The sequence below is a fragment of the Dasypus novemcinctus genome, chromosome 1, assembly GCF_030445035.2.
Source record: "Dasypus novemcinctus isolate mDasNov1 chromosome 1, mDasNov1.1.hap2, whole genome shotgun sequence".
NCBI classification, from domain to species: Eukaryota; Metazoa; Chordata; class Mammalia; order Cingulata; family Dasypodidae; genus Dasypus; species Dasypus novemcinctus.
Genome location: NC_080673.1, coordinates 86,784,243 through 86,806,340, shown reverse-complemented (window position 1 = coordinate 86,806,340; position 22,098 = coordinate 86,784,243). Strand labels below are relative to the sequence as shown.

General features: G+C 36.6%; 1 protein-coding gene across 11 annotated transcripts in view; it reads left to right on the top strand.

Moving 5' to 3' along the window:
- Positions 1-22,098, top strand: part of ANK2 (ankyrin 2) — a 624,289-nt gene that overhangs the window by 80,922 nt on the left and 521,269 nt on the right. For all 11 annotated transcript variants that reach the window (XM_058293829.1, XM_058293865.2, XM_058293838.2 and 8 more), the window contains exon 2: positions 14,677-14,737. In XM_058293829.1, coding sequence (XP_058149812.1) covers positions 14,717-14,737 — 21 coding nt within the window. In that variant the 5' untranslated portion in view covers positions 14,677-14,716. The remainder of the gene's footprint in view (positions 1-14,676; positions 14,738-22,098) is intronic.

The following is a 22,098-nucleotide window of genomic DNA, read 5'->3' as shown; positions in this document are numbered from 1 at the left end:
TGCGCCCCGTAAGGAAAGCCGCCCAGCACGAAGGAAAGTGCAGCCTGCCCAGGAATGGCGCTGCACACATGGAGAGCTGACACAGCAAGATGTCGCAACAAAAGAAACACAGATTCCCGGTGCCGCTGATAAGGATAGAGGCGGTCACAGAATGCACAGCGAATGGACACAAAGAGCAGACAACTGGGGCGGAGGGGGGAAGGGAGAAATAAAAAAATTTTTAAAAAATCTTAAAAAAAAAGCAAGGTATATGGGAGCCCTGTATTTTATGCATGATTTTTTCTGGAAAACTACAACTTCTCAAAAAAAATTGAGTCTCCATCTGCAAATAGGTTTTCTCTTGCGTTTAGAGAGTAAAGAGATGTCAAGAAACTGATGCCAGAAGTACCCGTGTAGTTAATATTTTATTTGTTGCAAATGATTTTCAATATTGCTTCTATGCCAACCCTAAAGCAAAATACTCCCCTTGAAGGAAAAAAAAAAGCATGATGCATTTCACCACAGAAAGCTAGTCACAATTAGAAGCCAGGAGAATCAAATTGAATTGTGGCTCTGAAGTAGTTCAAGGAAGTGCGTTTTAAACTGAGCTAAGCACACGGTACTTCATCATTAAGAGAGGAGAGTTACAGACTCATAGGGAAGAGGAGAGAGTGCTTAATTGCTCTCAGTCTCTTGGAGAAGAATGAACATGTATGCAAGAGCCCAGGAACTGGTTTTTAGTTTCAGAAGAAATAATACATGTTCTGTCAGTGGAACTCAGTGCATTCAGAGGCTCCATGGAAAGGAGCTGGAAGCAGCGACTCCATGAAGTAATAGCTCTGTGCAGTAGTAGGAGCACAGAGCCACATGCAGTAGGAGCTCTGTGTCTTTGGCAGTGTCTTGAAATTAGGATTAAAATTAAAAGTAGTCAAGTGCAGCCAGTTTTAAACATCAGATGGACCACTTTGCTCAGTATGCTGTGTATAATGTTGATTTTCCTTTTATGTTCTGCACTATTGTGTGAGATGTTGAATCAAGTTCCTGTTAGTGCATTCACTAGTGTAAGAACTGGAAAGCAACTTGGTCCATAGTTAATATTCTGTGATGCTATTATCTATTTGTCTTGGACTTTAATTGGGGAAGGTTTTTGTGGACTTGCTTTATTCTTTTGACACCTGGAGGCTATGTATATACTCACTCTTTCAATTTGTCTGATTGGTCTTTTCCATGGAAACTTCTTAAGAATGCTTGAATGTTATTTCTGAATTGGTACTAAGCACAGTACCCCACTGTGAGCTCCTCACATACAAGTGAAATATGGGAAGAAGTCTTCAAAAAAGCTTTATGCTAACCATGTGATCACTATGGGTACATCCAAATTTCTAAGAGAATTTGAAATTATAGTTGGGAGTTAAATGAATACCCCTTTATAATTTTGGCTGCTCTGAGTAAAGTTATGTGAATGTGGTCACTAAATCGATTGAAATTGTAAAATTTTAACCTAGTCATAGGATAAATCAAATAAGATCATGGGAAGAAAAATTATGGCCATGGAATACTATATGTGCCAGAGAGGCTTCTGGGAAACCAAGTGGGTACAATGCCTTGCCCCATCATGGCTCTAGACAGTCCAAAATTGAGAGGATGCAAATAGAACAAAGAATCTAGGAAACTGCTTCATTTGGGGCAGTGATTCTCAAGTACTTGTCTGCTTCAGAATCACCTGGAGGGCACATTAAATCTTATATACTTGGGCCCCATTCCCAGAGTTTCTGATTCAGAAGCTTCAGGTGGGAAACAAGTACTGCATCTCTAATAAGTTCCCAGGTGAGGCTGATGCTGCTGATCCTCGACCATTTATAGGATGATTCTTTTTTTAATTAAAAAAAATATTTTGAAGTATATCATTCATACATGAACATACATAAACAATAAGCATATTGTAAAAGTTGAGAACTTACAAAAAAACCATGCATATCATCATAAAGTGCTCCCATGTATCACCTCACCACCACCACCTTGCTTTGTTGTGGAACTTTTGTTGCAAACTGTGAATGAGCACCATCAAAATATTACTACTAACAATAGCCCGTATCTTACATTTGGTGTATTTTTCCTTCAACCCACCTGATTATTAACACCCTATATTAGTATTATATATGTCTTATAGTTCATGAGAGACGTTCTTATATTTGTTCTGTTAACCACAGTCCATCTTCCACCACTGGACTTCCTGTGTAATACAGTCCCATACTTTGTACAGTCCATTCAAAGTGTACACTCAATAGCTTTCATTTTCATCTCAGAGTTGTGCTGTTATCACCTCAGTCTATTTTTAGAACATTTTCATTACTCCAAAAGGAAAAACCCCTTATCTCTTTTTACCCATTACTAATGTCCCATAGAATTGATATATCTTCTTTGCCATTGCTTCAAAAATTTTACAATATTACTTTAACTATCATACATAAGTTATTTTCGTTGTGGTTTTTCTGTATATCACCATATTCTTAACATTTGGTAAAGGAACATTCTTATATCTATACTACTATATTAACGACAATCTTCATCCACCCAAAAATCACTATGTTATACATTCCCTAGATTACTCTCTAGCTTCCTTTCAATTGACATTTATGCCAATAGACTACCCCTTTCAGCCACAATCTCACTTATAAATCAGCTATGTTAGTTATACTCACCATAATGAGGATGATGATTCTTGTATTTTTTCTTAAACTTTAATGTGCAGAAGATTCACCTTGGAGAGATTGTAAAATGTGCAGTCTTGAAAATTATACCAGGATGGGGCTCAAGACTCTCTGATTTTATTTTTATTTTTTAATATATATTTTTATTTATCTTAAAAGATACATAGATCACACAAAATGTTACATTAAAAAATATAGGAGGTTCCCATATGTCCTATTCCCCACACCCCCCACTTTTCACATCAACAACTTCTTTCATTATTGTGGTACATTATTACAATTGATGAATACATTTTAAAGCACTGCTATACAGCATGGATTATAGTTTACATTGTAGTTTACAATCTCTCCCAGTCATTTAGTGGGTTATGGCAGGATATATAATGTCCTGCATCTGTCCCTGCATTATCATTCAGGGCACCTCCAAGTTCTGAAAATGCCCCCATATCACACCTCCTTTCCCTCTCCCTGCCTTCAGCAACTCTGTGGCCACTGTCTCCACATCAGTGATATAATTTCTTCCGTTGTTAGAGTCATAATAATTCTATAGTAGAATGCCAGTAAATCCACTCTAATCCTTATTTTATTCCTCCATCCTGAGGACCCTGGGGTGGTGATGCCCACTCCACCTCTAAATTGAGAGGGGTCTTCAATTCCACATGGCTGGTGGATGGGACTTTCATGACTGCAGCTGCAGACTCTCTCAGTTCCTTGTGGTAGTCGTTGTCCATCCTCATATCCCTGTAAGCTGACCTGGGTAAGACCAACAAAGTGGAGAGTAGGTGCTGTAACACCGCTGAGGCTCAGGGCCCAGCTGGCACATGGACAACCTAGAGAGTCAAGTCTCCTTGAATCTCTGGGGTTGGCATACACGAACCCCAGCACCAACCATAGGTTCAATAAAAGGGACAGAAGAGGCATGTGTAGAGAAGTCATATCTGATTCCAACTCCATCACATTCAGGAGCACAAATTCCAAAGTAGAGCCCACCGGCAAGGCACCAAACTCCAGAGCCATCTGCCATAATAATAATAGTAATCCCTCAGCACCAGGGAGGCTCATCCTTGGGAGTCACATCCCACACTGGGGGGAAGGGAATGCATTTATATGCTGAGTTTGGCTTAGAGAATGGCCACATTTGAGCAACATGGAGATTCTCAGGAGGTAACTCTTAGGCCCCCTACAACACTAGGCCAAGTTGAAATTTCCAATGCAATAGGCTCATAAGCATAGTCATTAGTATCAAGGGCCCATCACTGGACCATCCTTCTTCACGGGATATTGCCCTTCCACTTGGGGAAGTGTTGCTGTTCCATTGGGGAATGTGACAGAGCTCTGCAGGATGGGAACTCAGCACTCCCTCAGTTATCATGTGAATCTCTACCCATTGTGTTAATACCCAATGGACATCCGAACATATCTATATACCCTAAATGCATACCCAGGTGAACTCCCTCCCATGCACCCCCCATCAATGACACCCCACACCAATGCTCCTCCCCTGCCAGAGTTGAACCTCTCTGTGGTCCAAAGCTTCTTCAAAAATGAAGCCTAATATATTGCCAAATTCAATTAATAGGAAAATGAAATAGTGATGATAGGTTTAAACATCAGAAATAAAATACATAATAATTTAGAAAAACTGAAATAAAGTAAAATAATTAGGGTATTAAAATTTTTTTGACATTTTACCTTTCATCACTTTAATAGACGTTGTCCTGTATCTACAGTGGCAAGGCAATCTTTTCCATTTCTTCCTCAGTGTCTTACCTCTTTTTTTAATTTTTTATTATGTCTTCGAAGAAGCTTTAGTTCACAGTAAAGTCACATACAGAATACAGGGGACTTCCATATACCCAACATCCTCCCCAACATACTCCCCCATTTCCCCCTTCCCCAACAATGATCTTTTTAGATGTGGATATTATATTTGCTACAACTGATGTACAAATATTGAAACATAGCTACTAACTATGGTCAGTAGTTTACATTATGGTCTATATTTAGACTGTACACTTCCATAAATTTTTGGCCTGTATCCATCATTGCACAGTCATGCAGAACACTTCCATTGCCTCCAAATTGCCCCCTCTCCCATCTATTCCATTCCTCTCTCCCTCTCCCCTCTGGGCACACAGTGGCAACCAAGCTTCACTGCTTTAAGGATAAGATTCATAGATACTTGCAACAATGCTAAGGGCTGGACACACTAGTCTGACCTCCCCATTAGGAAACTCCCATGCTCTCGTGAGACACCCTCCCCTCTGTTTGAGAACATCCGGCCTCTCTGCTGTTGTTGGTCCAGTCATACTGGTCAATGGACTCTAACCCATTGGAACAATCCTAGCTTTTTAGTGTTTGGACCCTTTATGTTTTCATAATCAGTCGTGTGTTTGAATGTTTATTAATGACTGTTGGAGTGCTAATATTCCCTGAAGAGTAAGTGAAAATAAAGTGGAACCTTATTACAATATTTTAGTGACTTAATATCATAAGCTAAAGCACATCTGATGAAAATAGGATATATTATAATGCAATATGATTAACAGTTATTAAACCATAATATATTATAACAACATTTTGGCATTAAAAATTGTCCAATTTTCTGACTGGAGTTAATTATAAATAAACTAAATATTTTGAATGGAATTGGCAAGATATAATGAAATAGAAGACTTTGGAGATGGATGGATGGATGTAAGTTTGAAGCCAGGTTCTGCCACTTAGTACAAATTATTTGCTCTTTATGATGATTAGTTTTCTCATTTGCAAAAGGGGCTTAGTAAATCCTGTCTTTACAACTTCATGAAGAATAAATAGATACTATACGTGAGAAGGCTAGTATATAGCTTCTGACATTGTAGGTGCTTAATATTAATAGATGGTAGTTAGAGGAAGGAAGAAAGCATGATAGGGCAAGATATCTCACTTCTTAGTTTTTTTTTCATTGAATTTTCACTGTGGGATGTGGGACACTTATCCAATGTAACACTTCTGAGTCAGAAATTTCTTTTTTTTTATTTTGTTACTTTATTTTTGATTTCTCTCCCCTTCCCCGCCCTGCTGCACCGCACCCCCCAGTTGTCTGCTCTTTGTGACCATTTGCTGTGTGTTCTTCTGTGTCTGATTGTATTCTTGTCAGCAGCACCAGGAATCTGTATTTCTTTTTGCTGTGTCATTTTGCTGTGTCAACTCTCCATGCATGTGGCACCACTCCTAGGCAGGCTGCACTTTTTTCGTGCTGTTTGGCTCTCCTTACAGGGTGTATTCCTTGCACATGGGGCTCCCCTATGCAGGGGACATCCCTGCGTGGCACGGCACTCCTTGTGTTCATGTGGGCCAGCTCATCACATGGGTCAGGAGGCTCTGGATTTGAACCCTGAACCTCCCATGTGGTAGGCGGATGCTCTATCCGTTGAGCCAAATCTGCTTCCCGGTCAGAAATTTCAGCCACTGCTTTTCTATGAATTTAGTCTGACTCTGAAAATAATCTCATCCTCAAGTTCATTTCCTATAAGAATTATGAATGTAACTCTTCAAGATGTAAAGTATTATTAATAAATTATTAAGCTAATTTTGAATATTATATAATGAAAAGGATGTCTTGTCTTTGATTAAATAGATCATAATATGGGCATGTTCTCTGGAATGCTAAGGAAGTATTAAACAGGATGAGGTGAGTTTATATATAATGGCATGGGGCTAGTGTGAAGACCAAAGCAGTGGGTTCCAAAATAATATTCTATGATTTTTAATACAATAACTATGTGTATGTATATAAACAGTTCTGGAAGGAATGCATTTCATTTTAAGGTTAGGAAATCCAGCTGCTTTCTTGTGAACATTTTTCTTTTTAATGAGAAATAACAGAAGATACACAACTAGGATTCCTGAAGAGACATTAATGAAGGAACACTTTATAGAGAAATGAGTCAGGTTAAAGGAACCACTGTGCGGTGGCGAGGCACGATGGGGTCAGCCATCATCATGTGTAGGTTATCCTTGGGGAGTGAAGGAAACTTACTGGAGTGTAGAAGAGGAACCTCCTGATGGAAGTTAAAGTGCTATAAGGTTGCACCCACTGCTGGAACCGTGTCAAAGCAGGAAAAGAAGCAAGAAGAATAAATATCTGAATATCTTTTGTCCATCCCATTGGCCCATCCCAAGTCGAAACCAGTGGGGAAGGAAATGTGTGGGACAGTATCTATGGAGAGCACACTCACAGGATGAGAGCAGGGCAGAAGGGAAGTGAGCAAATGGGAGAGAGGAGGGGTGTGGAGGGGGTGCCTGGAAAGTAGTCTGCACAAGCAGTTATTTCTTAAAAATTTTTAAAAATTATTATTTTTATATTAGAGAAGTTGTAGGTTTACAGAAAAGTTGTGTAAAAAATACAGTGTTCCCATATACTTGCTATTGTTGACAGTTGTTGACAGATGAAAAAATATTAAAATACTACTATTAACTTTAGTCCATAGTTTACATTAGGTACAGTTTTTCCATATACCACCCTATTATTAACACCTTGTATTAGGTTTGTACATTTACTATGATTCATGAAAGAACATTCTTATGCTTGTCCTATTAACCCAGTTTATCATCCACAATGTGGTTCACTGTCTTATATAATTTCCATGATTTAACTTCTAACTTTAATTCTAGTAACATACAAGACCCAAAACTTCCCCTTTCAACCAAATTCACATAATCCATATTCTTAATTTAATTGCATTCCCAACAATGTGCTACCATTACCACCATCCATTTGTGGATTAACCTAAATAGAAATTCTGTACAAATTAAGCAATTTTCTAACCCCAATATATCCCCTGGTAACCTATATTGTAGATTCTAACTCTATAAGTTTGCTTATTATAATTAGTTCATATCAGTGAGATCATATAATATTTGTCCTTTCGTGTCTGGCTTATTTCACTAAGCATAATGTCCTCCAGGTTCATCCATGCTGTCACATGCATCAGCACTTCATTCCTTTTTAAAGCTGAATAGTATTCCATCTTATGTATATACTCTATTTTACTTATCTGTTCTCAGCGAATGGACACTTGGATTGCTTCCATCTTATGGCAATTGTGAGTAATGCTCCTATGAACATTGGTGTGCAAATATCTGTTTGAATCTCTGCTTTCAGTTCTGAGTATATGCCTAGTAGTGGAATTGCCCAGTCATTTGGTAATTCTATATTCAGCTTCCTGAGGAACCACCAGACTGACTCCCAGCTTTATTCCATTATAGTCAGAGAACATGCTTTGAATAATTTCAGTCTTTTAAAATTTATTGAGGACTGCTTTGTGACCCAACTTGTGGGCTATCCAGGACAATGATTCCTGTTGCAATTGAGAATTTATCCTGCTGTTTGGGGATGCAGTGTCCTGTACATGTTGTTCGGTCTAGGTAATTTGTCACATTATTCAAGTTCTCTGTTTCCTTATTTATCTTCTGTGTAGATGTTGTATTGAGAGTGGTGTATTGAAGTCTCCAACTATTATTATAGAGGTGTCTATTTCTTCCTTTAGTTTTGCTAGCATTTGCCTCATGTATTTTGCAGCACTGTGGTTAGGTGCATAAATATTTATTATATCTTCTTGGTGGATTGCCCCTTTTATTAATATATAGGGTCCTCCTTTGTCTCTTAAAACACCTTTTGATTTAAAGTCTACTTTATATAATATTGGTATAGCTACCCCAGATATTTTTGGTTACTATTTGCATGGAATATCTTTTCCCATCCTTTCATGTTCAACCTATTTGTATCTTTGGGTCTAAGTTGAGTCTCTTGTAAACAACATACAGTTGTATCATGCTTTTTTATCCACTCTGCCAACCTGTGTCTTTTGACTGGGAAGCTTAATTCATTAATGGTCAGTGTTATTATTGTAATGGCAGTACTTATTTCAGTCATTTTGTCCTTTGGTTTTTATATGTCATTTTTTTTGGTCTCTCTTTTCTTTTATTGCAACTTCCTTTTCTGTATAGTTGATCTTTTGTGGTGTATTTGACTGATCCCTTTCTCATTTCTGTTTCTGTATATTTCTAAAATATTTTTTTTTGCTGTTACTCTGGGGTTTATATTACAAAACCCTCATCTATAACCTACTAATTTGAAAAGATATCAATTTAGTTTCAATAGCATACATGTTCTCTGCTCCCATATTCCTGTTTCCCGTTTGTGTTGTTTTTGTCCCACTTAACCACTTTATATTTTGCATATCCATTGTAACAAAATATGCCTTTTTCTTTTTCAGTTGTTTTGTGACTCTTGTAGAAATTAAAGTGTAGAGTTGTATATTGAGGGTACAGTACTACTGTGTTTTGCATTTACCTTTTTAGTTACTCTTACTTATAATCTTCATTTCTTCATACTATTCCAAGGAACTCTCTCCTGTCTTTTTCTTTCAACTTGTAGAACTCTCTTTAGGAATTCTTTAGGGCATAGCTTTTGTTGACAGATGCTCTCAGTTTCTGCTTACCTTGCCAGATAAAGAATATTTGGTTGACAGTTTTTCTCTTTTAGTACCTTAAGTATATCATATCACTGCCATCTTGCCTCCATGGTTTCTGATGAGAAATTGGTACTTTGTCTTATCGAGGATCTCTTATATGTGATGTATCCTTTTTCTCTTACTTTTAGAATTCTCTATTTATCTTTGTCATTTGACCTTCTGATTGGTATGTATCTTAGAGTAGGTCTGTAGGATTTATTCTGTTTAGTACATTTAGTTTCTTGAACGTGTGCATGTGTGTGTGTATCTATTTAAGAGTTGGGACGTTTAAGGCCATTATTTCCTCAAATATTCTTTCTGCCGCTTTTCCCTTGTCTTCTCCTTCTGGGATACCCATCACATATATGAGTGCATGCTTCTTGTTGTCACTCAGGTCCTTGAGACTTTGTTCAATATTTTGAATTCTTTTCTCTATCTGCTCTTCTGACTGTGTGATTTTTTTTGAAAAGATTTATTTTGTTTATTTCTCCCCCTGACCCTGTTTCCTCCATTGTCTGCTCTCTGTGTCTGTTTGCTGTGTGTTCTTCTGTGTCTGTTTTTATTCTCATTAGGCAGCTCCGGGAACCAATCCTGGGACTTTCCAGAGTGGGAGAGAGGCAATTACTCTCTTGTGCCACCTCAACTCCCTGTTCTGCTATGTCTTCTTATTTTCTCTCCTCTCTGTCTCTTGTTGCATCATCTTACTGCACTAGCTCTCCGTGTCGGCTGGCACTCCCGTGCAGGGTGACTTTCCCATGCTGGGCAGCATTCCCACACAGAGTGACACTCCCACATAGGGTGGTATTCCCATGTGGGCTGACACTCCGTGTGGGCTAGCTTGCCCTCACCAGGAGGCCCTGGGCATTGAACCCTGGACCTCCTATATGTTAGATGGGAGCCCAATTGGTTGAATCACATCTGTTTCCCACGACTGTATGATTTTGATTGTCTTGTCTTCTGGTTTGCTGATTCTTTCTTCTGCCTGTTCAGATCTGCTGTTATATGCCTCTAATATATTTTAAATCTCTAACATTGTGCCTTTTGTCTCCATAATTTCTATTGTTTGTTTTTATACTTTTGAATTCTTCTTTTGCTTACACATTGTCTTCTTAATATCTTTTATCTCTTTATGAATATTTTCCATTATCTTCTTGAGTTGATTTAGTAGATTTGTTTGAACATCTGTGGGTAGTTGTTCCAACTACTGAGTCTCTTCTGAAATTTTAATTTTTTCCCTTTACTGAATCTTATCTTACTCTCTCTTAGTATGGCTTGTAACTTTTTGCTGATGTCTGGGCATCTGATTATCTTGATGAGTTAACTCTGAAGGTCAAGTTCTCCATCTTGCCTTGGGTTTTATTGTTGATTGGCTTTATGTTAAGGCTCTTCTTTAATGCTTGGTCTAACTTATAGTAAACCTTTCAAATAGCCCATGTTTAACTGTTCAGATTTTCTCAGATCTTTTTCATCTGATTCCTGTATATGCAGGCAATTTTTAAGGTTGCACTTTTTGTGCAATCATTTCTTCCCCAGAAGAGAGCTTCTTTTCCTCTATTCCTTCTCTGGGAATCTTGATCTGTTCTCTTTGTTTTTGTGCAGAATTTTCTCCCCAACTCCTATGATTCGTTTAAATTCTCTCCCTTACCCCTTTTTCCTTATACCTTTCAGTTCTGGGACCTATCCTATCTTATAGCAGTTCAGTTTAATCCACCCTTCTTTTCTGTGAGGCTTTTTGTATCCCAACCCAGGGAGCCGGATGGATAAGTCACTTCAGAAAAGTCTATTTGGTCTTAGGTGGTGCAGCTGACTGAAATTGGATTGAGTGAGAGCATAAAATTCTTGCCAGCCTCTCTATCGTGGTCTCTCTGTCTCTTTTCACCCCCTGGAGGCTCTTTGGTATGCAGCATTCTTCAGTGGCTTGTATTCTGCCCTGGGTCTCTGTGGTCTTAGGTCCCTATGCCTGGGTATGTGTAGAGTTCTACCTCACTACTGTAAGTCATTCTTCACCCTCTGTCTCCAGTGGGGGGAACCTGGGCCATGCTGCCTCTGTGCAACTCCCAAGCTGCCCAGGACCAAGTGAAAGGGAGGGGCATGGAACCATCCAGCAGTCCAGAATGTAATTTAGTTACTTGATATTTTTCTATTTCTTTGATTAAGTATTTGTGGAGTCCTCCAGTCTCTACCATCCTCCAGAGTTCTAAGCAAGATGAATTTGTCCTTTTATTTGCTAAATCTCTGGGGAAGCTTTTTAAGGGAATGTCTTACACCACCATGTGGTGATATCAACTCAACAGTTATTCTATTTTATTTCATTTTATTTTTTAAAGATTTATTTTTTATTTATTTCTCTCTGCTTCCTCCCTCCCCCAGTTGTCTGCTCACTGTGTCCATTCACTCATGCTCTTCTGTGTCTGCTGGTATTCTTGTCAGCAGCACTAGGAATTTGTGTCTCATTTTGTTGCATCACCTTGCTGTGTCAGCTCTCTGTGTGTGCAGTGCCACTCCTGGGCAGGTTGCACTTTTTTCTCACTGGGCGGCTCTCCTTATAGGGTGCATTCCTTGAGTGTGGGGCTCCCCTACATGGGGGACACTGCTGCATGGCACGACACTCCTTCTGTGCCTCAGCACTGCCCATGGGCCAGCTCATCACACAGGTCAGGAGGCCCTGAATTTGAACCTTGGACCTCCAGTGTGGTAGGTGAATGCCCTATCCTTTGGGCCAAATCTGCTTCCCATATATATATATTTTAATTGGAAAATTTGAAAATGAATTGTGTTGAGATAAAGTGTAGAGATAGAAAACTGGAGGCAAATGTAGGCTTGTGCGTAATGGGGAATAGCAAAGAGTTCAGCCTGGTTGTGGAGAGGATTGAGTGAATGGGAGTAATGGTCATTAATGTTGGAAAAACTATTTTGGGTCAGATGATAGGGCTTTTTTTTTGTTTTGTTTGTTTTGAGATACTGGAGCTGGTGATTGAACCCAGGACTCTCATGTGGGAAGCTAGCACTCAACCACTGAGCCACATTGGCTCCCTTGAGTTGGTTTTTCATTTGCTTGTTTTTGTTTTTAGGAGTTAGCAGGGACTAAATCCAGGATCTCCCGTGTGGGAAATAGGTGCTTAACCACCTGAGCCATATCAGCTCCTGACAGAGAGTTTTTAATGACAGTTCAGAGATTATAGACATTACTCACTGGATTTGACTATAAATCAAGGCCTTTTTTCTAGTCATTACAAATTAAAAAGAAGTGCTCTTTTTAATATTATGAAAGCTGGATCTTAGTAGGGAAAAGGAATGGTAAAGGAATCAGACAGAGATGGTGGAGAACGCATTAACTTAGCATCAGAGAGATGGTGGCTAGAATTCTGACTCAGCATTGCTTGTTGATGTGAACTTTTTCATCATAGACACTGAACCTATTCCTCATAGACTAAATATCTATAATATCTCACATGGCTGTAGTAAGATTAAGTGAGTTAATATGCTTACAATACCTAGAATGGGTCTCAATAAATGATGATAGCTACCAATTCTTTAGTGCCAAGTTTAGGTCAGGTACATTCCATTTTTGTCACTAATTCTCCAAGTAATCTCATTTTTCTATGAGAACTGAGGCTCAGAATGTAAGCAATTTGCCCAGGGCCTGTAGTTAGCAAGTGGCAGAATCAGGCCAATATGGTTCCAAAAACAGGCTTTTCTTGTAAAACCCCAGTTCACATTCTTTGTTCTCTCCCAGAAGGCACAAGCACACTTAAAATAACTTTCTGAGAGAAGTCAAAGGGATCTTATTGTGTAGTAAGTTTTCTCTGAAAATTTGTTCAGAGAAAATGTTTAGGTTGTTACATACAGGCTCCCAGTGCAAAGGAATAAAATGCTTGAATATTATGTGGGAGGCAGCACAATTTCCAAATGACTGCTCATGCTAAAATCAAAGCCAGCTTTCAAAATTCTGCTTACTAGGCCATCTTAATCGGCCTTACTGCCATCAACTCTAGATTGTGCCATATAACATAGTCTATCTACCTAAGTGTATTAACTTGCATAATGGGGATACTCAGGAAGAATTTATCTATTTTCTTTATAGTTTTAAAATTTGTTATCTGATCAGAGAAATGTCAAAGACTTTAAATAGAATATATAAACTTACTACAGAAAATGAAGCCAAAATAAAAGTGCAGAAATTAATAGCATTAACATATACAAGAAAGAAAAATACAAGCAAGAAGATTCTGTTGACAGTTACAAGTAAAAGAATTAAATAATAGCAAGCATAGCAAAGGGTGTACATGAACTATATAAAGAAAGCTGGTGTACTTTTAGAGGGCATGAAAAGGAGTATTTGAATAAGAGAAAAGCACTGCCTATTTGCATATGTGATGATAGACAATTGTTGGGTTTTCATTTCTTATCCAGGTTATTTATAGACTGAAGGAATACTAATTAAGTCTGATTGGATTCTAAATAATTGAACTCAACAAATTGATTCTAAGTTTCTATTGGAAAATAATAGGAATGAATATAAAACTATACCCTAAAACAATGCAATAAAAAGGGATGTACCCTACCAGATAAAGGAGCATGTATAAATCAGAAAAAATTAGGACTGTAGATGAGTATGAATTGGCAAGAGACAAAAGGGAAATATATATACATACTTGAAGTATTATTTATAGATATGACATTAATAAGATAATGGCAAAGTAAATTATGGAACAGCAATTCAATGCACAAATTTGCAGACATTAAAATGAAATGCAGGAACATAGAAAATAATTATAAATTATAAGTTAAAAAGGAATGTAGTATGTTGTATTCATATATATATATTTATGTTCTATTCATAGTGTGCTATATGTGCTAGGTTTAAATGAGTATAAAATTCATATTCGTAGATTTAAAGGAGAAAGACCATGAAAAAATAAAGGCAGTGGACAAGTGACTTTTGTTCATTCTAAAATTCTTTTACTGTTTTTGTAATGTTTTAACAATAAAAGTTTTAGAATAGGCATATGAAATTTCATATAGATATTGACTTGAGTGTCAATCAAAGTATATTAAGTGTTTGGTATAGTAAAAACAAGTATGAAGACAATAACTTATGTCTTGTTCACAATTATGTTATGTTGCTTAAAGTTCCTTATGATTGGGTGGCAATTTTAATAATTTCTTAAATTTCTTCCTCTTACATACTTATATTCTATTTCCTTCTTTTCATACCTTCTATTTTGTCTACTTTTTTTTTTTTTACGAGGTATGGGGTATTGAACCCAGGACCTCATACATGGAAGCAGACACTCAACCATTTGAGTTTGCATCCACTCCTCTGCCTACATTTTGAGCTCTTGAAATATTTAAATATTTTTAGTTTTGCTTTGCATTTATAGTAGGGTGGCAAATTTCTTACAGTCTATCAGAAATGTAAAAATTGTTCTAAATGATATATTGAAATAATTTCAAACTTCTAATATTTTCTTTTTTTCTTCTAGGTAAGTAACGGGACAGGGACATGAAGAACTGATATTTCAAATGACAACCATGTTACAAAAGGTACTTTTGGTATTTTGTTATTACTGTAAAAGAATTCCTATGAAAAGACATAGAGGTTGAATGTAACAAGGTAATAGTTTGGTCAAAAAAAATTTTTTTGTATAAATAGATTTAGTGATACGAGAGCATTAATAACATTTTAATTATGAGGAATGTACTATGTGATAGAACTTTTCTTTCTGTAGTCTAGGCATTATCAATATTATTTGGGAATGGAAAGGTAAATAAATTGATATATTTCCCTCAACATATTCAGGGAGACAGGGGAAAGAAATAAGGATGAGAGAGACAAAATGAACACATTGAGGTTTGTGTATCAAAAAAGTCATCTGTCTGTTTTCTCTTAGAGCTTATGGTTTGTCTTAAGTGATAAAAACATTATCTTTAGAATTACTCATAAAATCGACTGTACTAAGCTTGTCAATAAAGTGATTTATTCTAGATAATTATAATATATTGTGTTAGTGTAGAGAATTCTTCAGATTCTAAATATATGAGAAAACATTTAAGTAAATGGGAATGAGGGAAGAAGAAAATATTAAACATAAAGAAATAATACAACATAAAAGTTATTAGTACTGAGCATCTGTCATACAAGAATTGTGGAAATCTATTTGTTGTTGTTGTTGTTTTTAAAGGCATCAAGCTTGTATAAGAAAACCTCTTTCTTTTCTAGAAGGAATTTTAAAACACTAGGGAAACCATCATGTCTGGTTAGATGGGAAGCTTTTCATTGTGAAGTAGTAGACAAGCCACGTGACACTATTAATACTGGTAAGCATGCAAAAGGCCAGGGATATTTTAGATTCAGTGAATCATCTTTTTCCTTTATATTAGATTGATTATTCAATCCACGGAACAGAAGATATATGAAAATACTATAAGAGGATAAGTCAACTCAACCACCTTCTAAAATCATAATTTTAAAAGAGTTTCTAATTTTGCTTAGAATTTCCTCAAGGACCTTAGGAAATTCAAGGTAGTGCCACAGAAGAGGCTTAATTAGAAGAGAAGTTTGAAAGAAAGTTCGGGAAATAACTTTATACTCTTCTAATGGTGATCATTGAGTTAGCATTAATTTTCCTTGCTTTGTGGCGATATTTTTTGAGTGTTAAATGAGAATTAGACATTTTATTAATGCTGATAATGAGGGAACACTAATAAGCTTGGGATATTTTCAGGATGGGAAGTTATTACTCTGTCTTATATTAATATATTATATAATTTGTTCACTTGAGACTTGTAAGTGTAAATGCTAAGTCAGCTGGACTGCTGAATCTAGGAGCTCAGATGAGACATCGGGGTGGATTTGGAAATCACTGTCTCACAGTTGGTGACTAAGATTGCAAGAAGAGATGAGACTACTTCTGTGGAGATTAAATTGTGGTAAAGGACAGAGGACCAATTCTAAACTTAAAAAAGGGAGAAACTAATGAGGTGCAGGAAATGTTCAAATGTTGCTGAAATGTCAAGGACTATGAGAATGTCAATGAACCCACTGGGTTTTCCCACAGAGATATCACTAGTAACTTGGACAAGGGGCATTTTGGTGGAATAGTGGGGACAGAAGCCCAACTGGAGTTGGTTGAAGAATGAGTGGGAGGTAAAAAGATGGGTCAAAAAGATATTTCTTCCAAAACTTTTGTCTGTGAATAGAAGGGAAGAGAAGCCAGTAGCTGGATAGGAATGTTCAGATGAGAGTGAGTCTTTAACATGGTTAAATATTGAAGGGAACAGTGTTGAAGAAGGGAGAGATTGGAGGAACAGGTGTCTAGACAGAGGGATTATGTTCCTCTTCTGGGAAGGACACCTATCGAACATACCTCTCAGGTTTTGACAGTAGATGGGTGCAGACACAGGAAGGTTTGTAGACTTGGTGGGGGACGTTGAGGGGTTTCTCAAATAATGGCTTCTATTTTTCCTATGAAAAGGTTGTTGCCAGAGTAGTTAGAAAGGATTTGAGGAAAGGAAAAAGATTTGAAATAGTGTTTGTGAAAAATGAGAGAGAGGAAATTGCATTGCAGACACTTCAGCTGATATCGATGACTGGGAATTTGTAGTACCATTACACTCTCTGAATTTTACAAGTGATCTCAAGCTTCAAAAAGATGAATATCCTTAGTCACCCATTGAAATCATGACAAATCTTAGGTGGTAGAAGAATCTATTTAATCTAGTAAATAATTTCCTTCTCCCATAGAATTAAAAGAAGACCAAATTTGAGGACGTTCATCTAAGTGTGGTTTTGTACCTTAATTTGCTTGAACTTATAGATTTATGTGTCTATGTTATATCTGTGAATATTGCCTTCTAAAAATCAGGTATCAGGGATATTTTGCTTTGAGGAAAGGTATAAGGAAGGTATTGACTTTTCTTAGGTCCTTAGTTTTGGTGTATGTCTCCTAATGACAGTATTTTCATTGCTAAATTTTAGAACACAATTTAAACTTGAAGAAAAGATTATTATTACTTTTTAAATCCAAAACTTTAGTCCTGCTTTCCGCGACTGAACAGAGCCTGCTGTCCCTACACAGGCGCCATCGACTTGGCAGGCTCTTCCTGCTTTGGCAAGCATCCTTCGGGCAGTAGTGTTCAAGAGTGAAAGCATTAAGCAAGCCCAGAGGATGAAAGGCTTCGGCTTGTTGACCATGAATTATAAGAATGTGAATATGCCTATTTAACTAAAAGCTCTAAATTTCTACTCTCCATCTAGACTTTTAACTTGAGCACCTAGAGCTCTTTAAAGGCCTGAGATCTGCTGGTTTAGGGACTTTCAGATGTTTCTTCTAACTGAAAAATCATTTTGAAAAATAAAATCTGATGTTAAAAAAAGATAAAAGAGAACTGTTCTGGTTGCAGTAAGAGTAGGGGACATGGGACTCACCTTCTCTTGCCTACTCTTCCCCATGACCTCCTCCCACTTTCAGGGAGTGAAATGTACCATGAACATTCTGGCTGCATGGCACATTGAAAATTCTAGGTGATCACACAGTGAATTTTGTCAAAATATAAAGTTTTAAAGATAAATTGATTGCAGTTTGAAGGTATTTTTTTACTATATAATAAAATATGCACGTTAGTAGCTAATTTGATCCAAAACATATAATTATTATCTTCTATTGTTAGTTTTAATGATAGTAGATACTAATTTTGGCCAAAGAAGCTCCTTAAAAACTGTTGCTAAGTCCATTACAGATCTGGGGGGGACAAAAAGGCAAGTACTCCATTTAATTTATGCTGCAGATCAGGATGACCAAAGTTCATAAATGGGAAGCCTTCCAAGCTTATGTGTAGAACTGTTCTTTGTCCTCAAAGATGAACCTATGGCTATGGCAGGGAAGATTTTATTGCCTTGATCTAGAGAAGCCATGAGAGTATATATTATGATTTATCCAGGATAATCCTTTTTCCATTAGGGCATGGCTCTGCCTAGTCTGACATTATCCATAGAATTAGAATTGAAAAAGCAATAGTTTGAATTCAAGAAAACAGTAGTTTCCTGTTGGAAGCTAAAGCATGGACAAGGTAGACCAGTGTGTACGGGAAATGTTAAAAAGAGGTTAAACTGTAGTATGTAGAAATGGCTGAGAGAATTATGAAGACAAACTTATAGCAGACAGTAGTATTGAATGTATGATATATACCATGTAAAACAAAAGAGTTTACTCGGGGTATTTTTATTTTAGTAGTCATAGCAACCCAGTGAGGTAGATATTATGACTTGGTTTTATTGATGATGAAATGAAGGCTCATAGTGGTTAAATCCCTGATCCATGTCGGCCAGTAAAGTTACTAGTCATGTGGTAGCATCAAACTTCAGACCCAAATAATTTTATTTCAAGGCCAAACTGGTCTAATGAAGTCAGACCCAATACCATCTAGGTTAGAATAGTTGATGTCATGAACACAAGATTCAAAACTGTTAAAGGTATAGCAAGAAAAGAGCTGGCCCTTCAAGCCAGAGTGCTATCTATGAAGTTGAATGTCTCCAGTGGCTGACTGAGAAAGAAGTGACTCTGAAAGTCCACTGCAGAGTTTAGGCTACTTGGTTTCCAACTACTTGCCCCCAAAAGCTTTTCATATGGGGGTCACGTGGAACAACATCTGGCTGTATGAGGATTCCACTGGGGTGCCCCTGACTTTGGAAGCCTGGCCCATTGGTTGTGGGAGTGTTGTCTTTTCTCTTCCAGGATTCATTTCCTAGGGATAGAGAAGTACACCTTGTCCTTAAAATCTTCCATTCCAGTGTGTATCCCTGAATCACACATAAAGACCAATATCCACTGGTAAATGAAATCCATATGCTTAAAGGCAAAGCATATGAGGGAAGCAGGACCTTAACCTATCAGCTGGAAATACTGATCTCACAGAAAAGATCATGCCCTCCTCAGCATGCATCTGGCTCTCTACATTTTGCTTTCATCAGCTGGGGCTGCTCAGTGGTGCAAAGAAAACATTGTAAAATGCTTACGACTTTTAGAAGTGCTTCTGAGCTCTTCAAGTAATGGTAAGATTTGCAAATCTTGTAGGAAAGGCCTATCACAGAAAAGCTTTATTCAGCTCCATAGGGAATGATGAATTCCAGTTACTGAGAGTTGCTCTGCAGTAAAATACTTATATGAAGGAGGTACTGAGGTAGTCATTGTTACATAGCTTAAAGGGAACAAATGTGTGGTTCTTCGCAAATCTAAACCTAATATCTGTAAAGGAGGTTTGTGGTGGCCAACAGAAGGAAAGAGTGAAATTTTGCAGATGGATAAAAAGGAACTTTCAACAACCCATCTTGGCTTTTTGGAAAAAATCCAGCGCACTGGGATTTCTTCAGCAAAATGGGCTGAAGTTGGCAGCTATGCAAATACGCATATTTCTGCTCAGTACAATCAGGCAAACAGAGACTTCCAGAGGAACTAATTAACTTTTGTCTTTTTTGCCTTAGAAAGAGGATGATATTTGGAAGATAATTAACTGCAAAGAAATTTTAGAGGCAAAGGTTGAAAAGCATTGAAAGAGAAACCTATATTTAGTCTTTTAAAAAAAGTTTTTAATATCCATTTGTGCCAGAAAAATAATTGATCATGAATAGAAACCCAAGTCTTATGGTTTATAATATATGGTTTATAATTTGAAGTCTTGAGTTTATTGTTTGGTGGTATGGAAAACTATAACCATTTGCCTTTAAATAAACAAAAAAAGATATTCTATTTTATTATCTTTTGTTTTTCTTGCTACTTATTGCCACAGTTTCATCATTATGGAATTCATTAGCAATGCAATCAGTTTTCAAAGTATGTGTCTGTCTGGGACAGAACCTGTTTACTGACTCAGATTATCTACATTACAGAAGAACAAACTACACAAGAGCACAGATGAATTTCTCTTCAAAAACTATTTTCTGGAAAATATTGGCATATATAACAATGTGCTATCTGTATCAATATATATGTGAATTTTATATGATAATTATATTTGTTTATATGAATGTATATGAATGGGGAGATGGCATGGTCTTTCAGAAAAAATTATCATAGCAATTACAGGTAATATAACCAATATGTTTTAAATTCATATATATATCTATTCTAAGTATTTTATTATAAAAGTCATATAAAACAATTGAGAGAACTGACTTACTTGAAATGCAAGTCCTTGATTTTCATATTTTGTAAAAGTTTTCAGTTACATTTGGAGCATTACAAAAGATCCAATGGGCTCAATACAGAGAAATTTAAAAGGATCATCCATTTTTAAGAGTGGAAAGGTGGATAGACAGCTTTTTATATAGGATGAATTAAATCTTCCTGTTCTGAGATAGAAAGGTGGCCAAAAGCAAGGGCAGGGGTTGGGGGGATAGAAAGAAAAGAAAAAAAGACGTATCTATAGAAAATATTTATAACCGCTGATAATGGCGGCTGTCTTCAGTAAAAAGGATTTGGTGAGGGGACACAGGTGACTTTTACTTTTATAAACATTTTGTATTGTTTGGATTATTTTTCAAAGAATATTTACTAAAATTAAAACATATATTTAAGAGAGTTGGAAAGACTATTAGTTCTGACTTTGCTAATGACTAGCTAAATGACCACCAACCAGTAAATTTATCTTCTGCTTATTTTATGACTATTATGAGAGTAATTTGAAATTGTGAATGAGGAAGGAGAGAGGATAATTTTTTTTCTGTTAAACAGAACCACTGGCAACTAGAAAATGTAGCCATTGTATTGAGACAATTAGGCCAAGAGTTTATCCTGTGGATCTGGTTGACTTTCAAAGAGTAGCATTAAGGTAGTACCATGAGAAGTACTACTGACATAAAGTAATTTCTGTTTGTAAATGTCACTGGAAAGGGACTGAAATTAAGGAACCACGAAAACATCCACATGAGAAAAAGGATGATATGTAGAGGAGTTACAAAATACATCATGAGCCATTGTTAATGAAAGGAAAGAACTAAACTCACCAAAATTTTACCGTTTAAAAATTAACAGGATTTTTTGGTTTATACTTTTTCATAACATGCACATTTTAATTTGTGTCCATCAGTATCATGTACTTATAAACCTACATTAAAATTTCACATGGTCTACATTCTATAACATGGCTTATTTTAATTTTCTTATAGTGGCAAGCATACATAAACTCTTCAACACTATCTGTAGTGTTTACATATTCCTTTTTCCAACCCTGTATAATAATGTCTTACACTGCAATTTTCTTTGGCTTCCTAGTGGTTCACATTTTATTTTTATTATAATTTTTGTGCACCTTAATGACATCTATCAGAAGGCAAAATAGTCTATTATAGTTATAAACCATCAACTGGCTGAAAAGTTGGATGAATAAACAAAAGACAAAAATGAAAAACATTAAATAATGACAAAGTTCTAGCAGGCATAAACTATTGTAGGAGCACTATATTAAAATTTCTTTAATTCTATATTCATTAATTTTGATGGAAAATAGAGCATATATATCAGATGTGTGTACAAAGCAGGGGAGGGAGAAGATACACATCTTAAATGAACCATATATTAAATCACCTACAGATTACGATTAAATAGATGGTGTGGATTAAAGTATGCATGGACTATTAGATCTATTAAATTTTGTGTGGTTCTAGACAACCACTTTTTTTTTAGTGGATATTTGTATATTCATTTAGTAATGTGCACTTGGCTCATCCTGTGTGTATTTGAGACTAAATCAACTGAGCAATTGATTTATCCTGTCAAAAATACAATTATTCTTATATTTGCTTTCAAAATTCAGACACTGATATTTGGTATTTTGTTAATGACTCAGAAATGATCAACGTCTCTCCAACAGTGGATCTAATGCACATTACAAAATATGCCATACTTGGG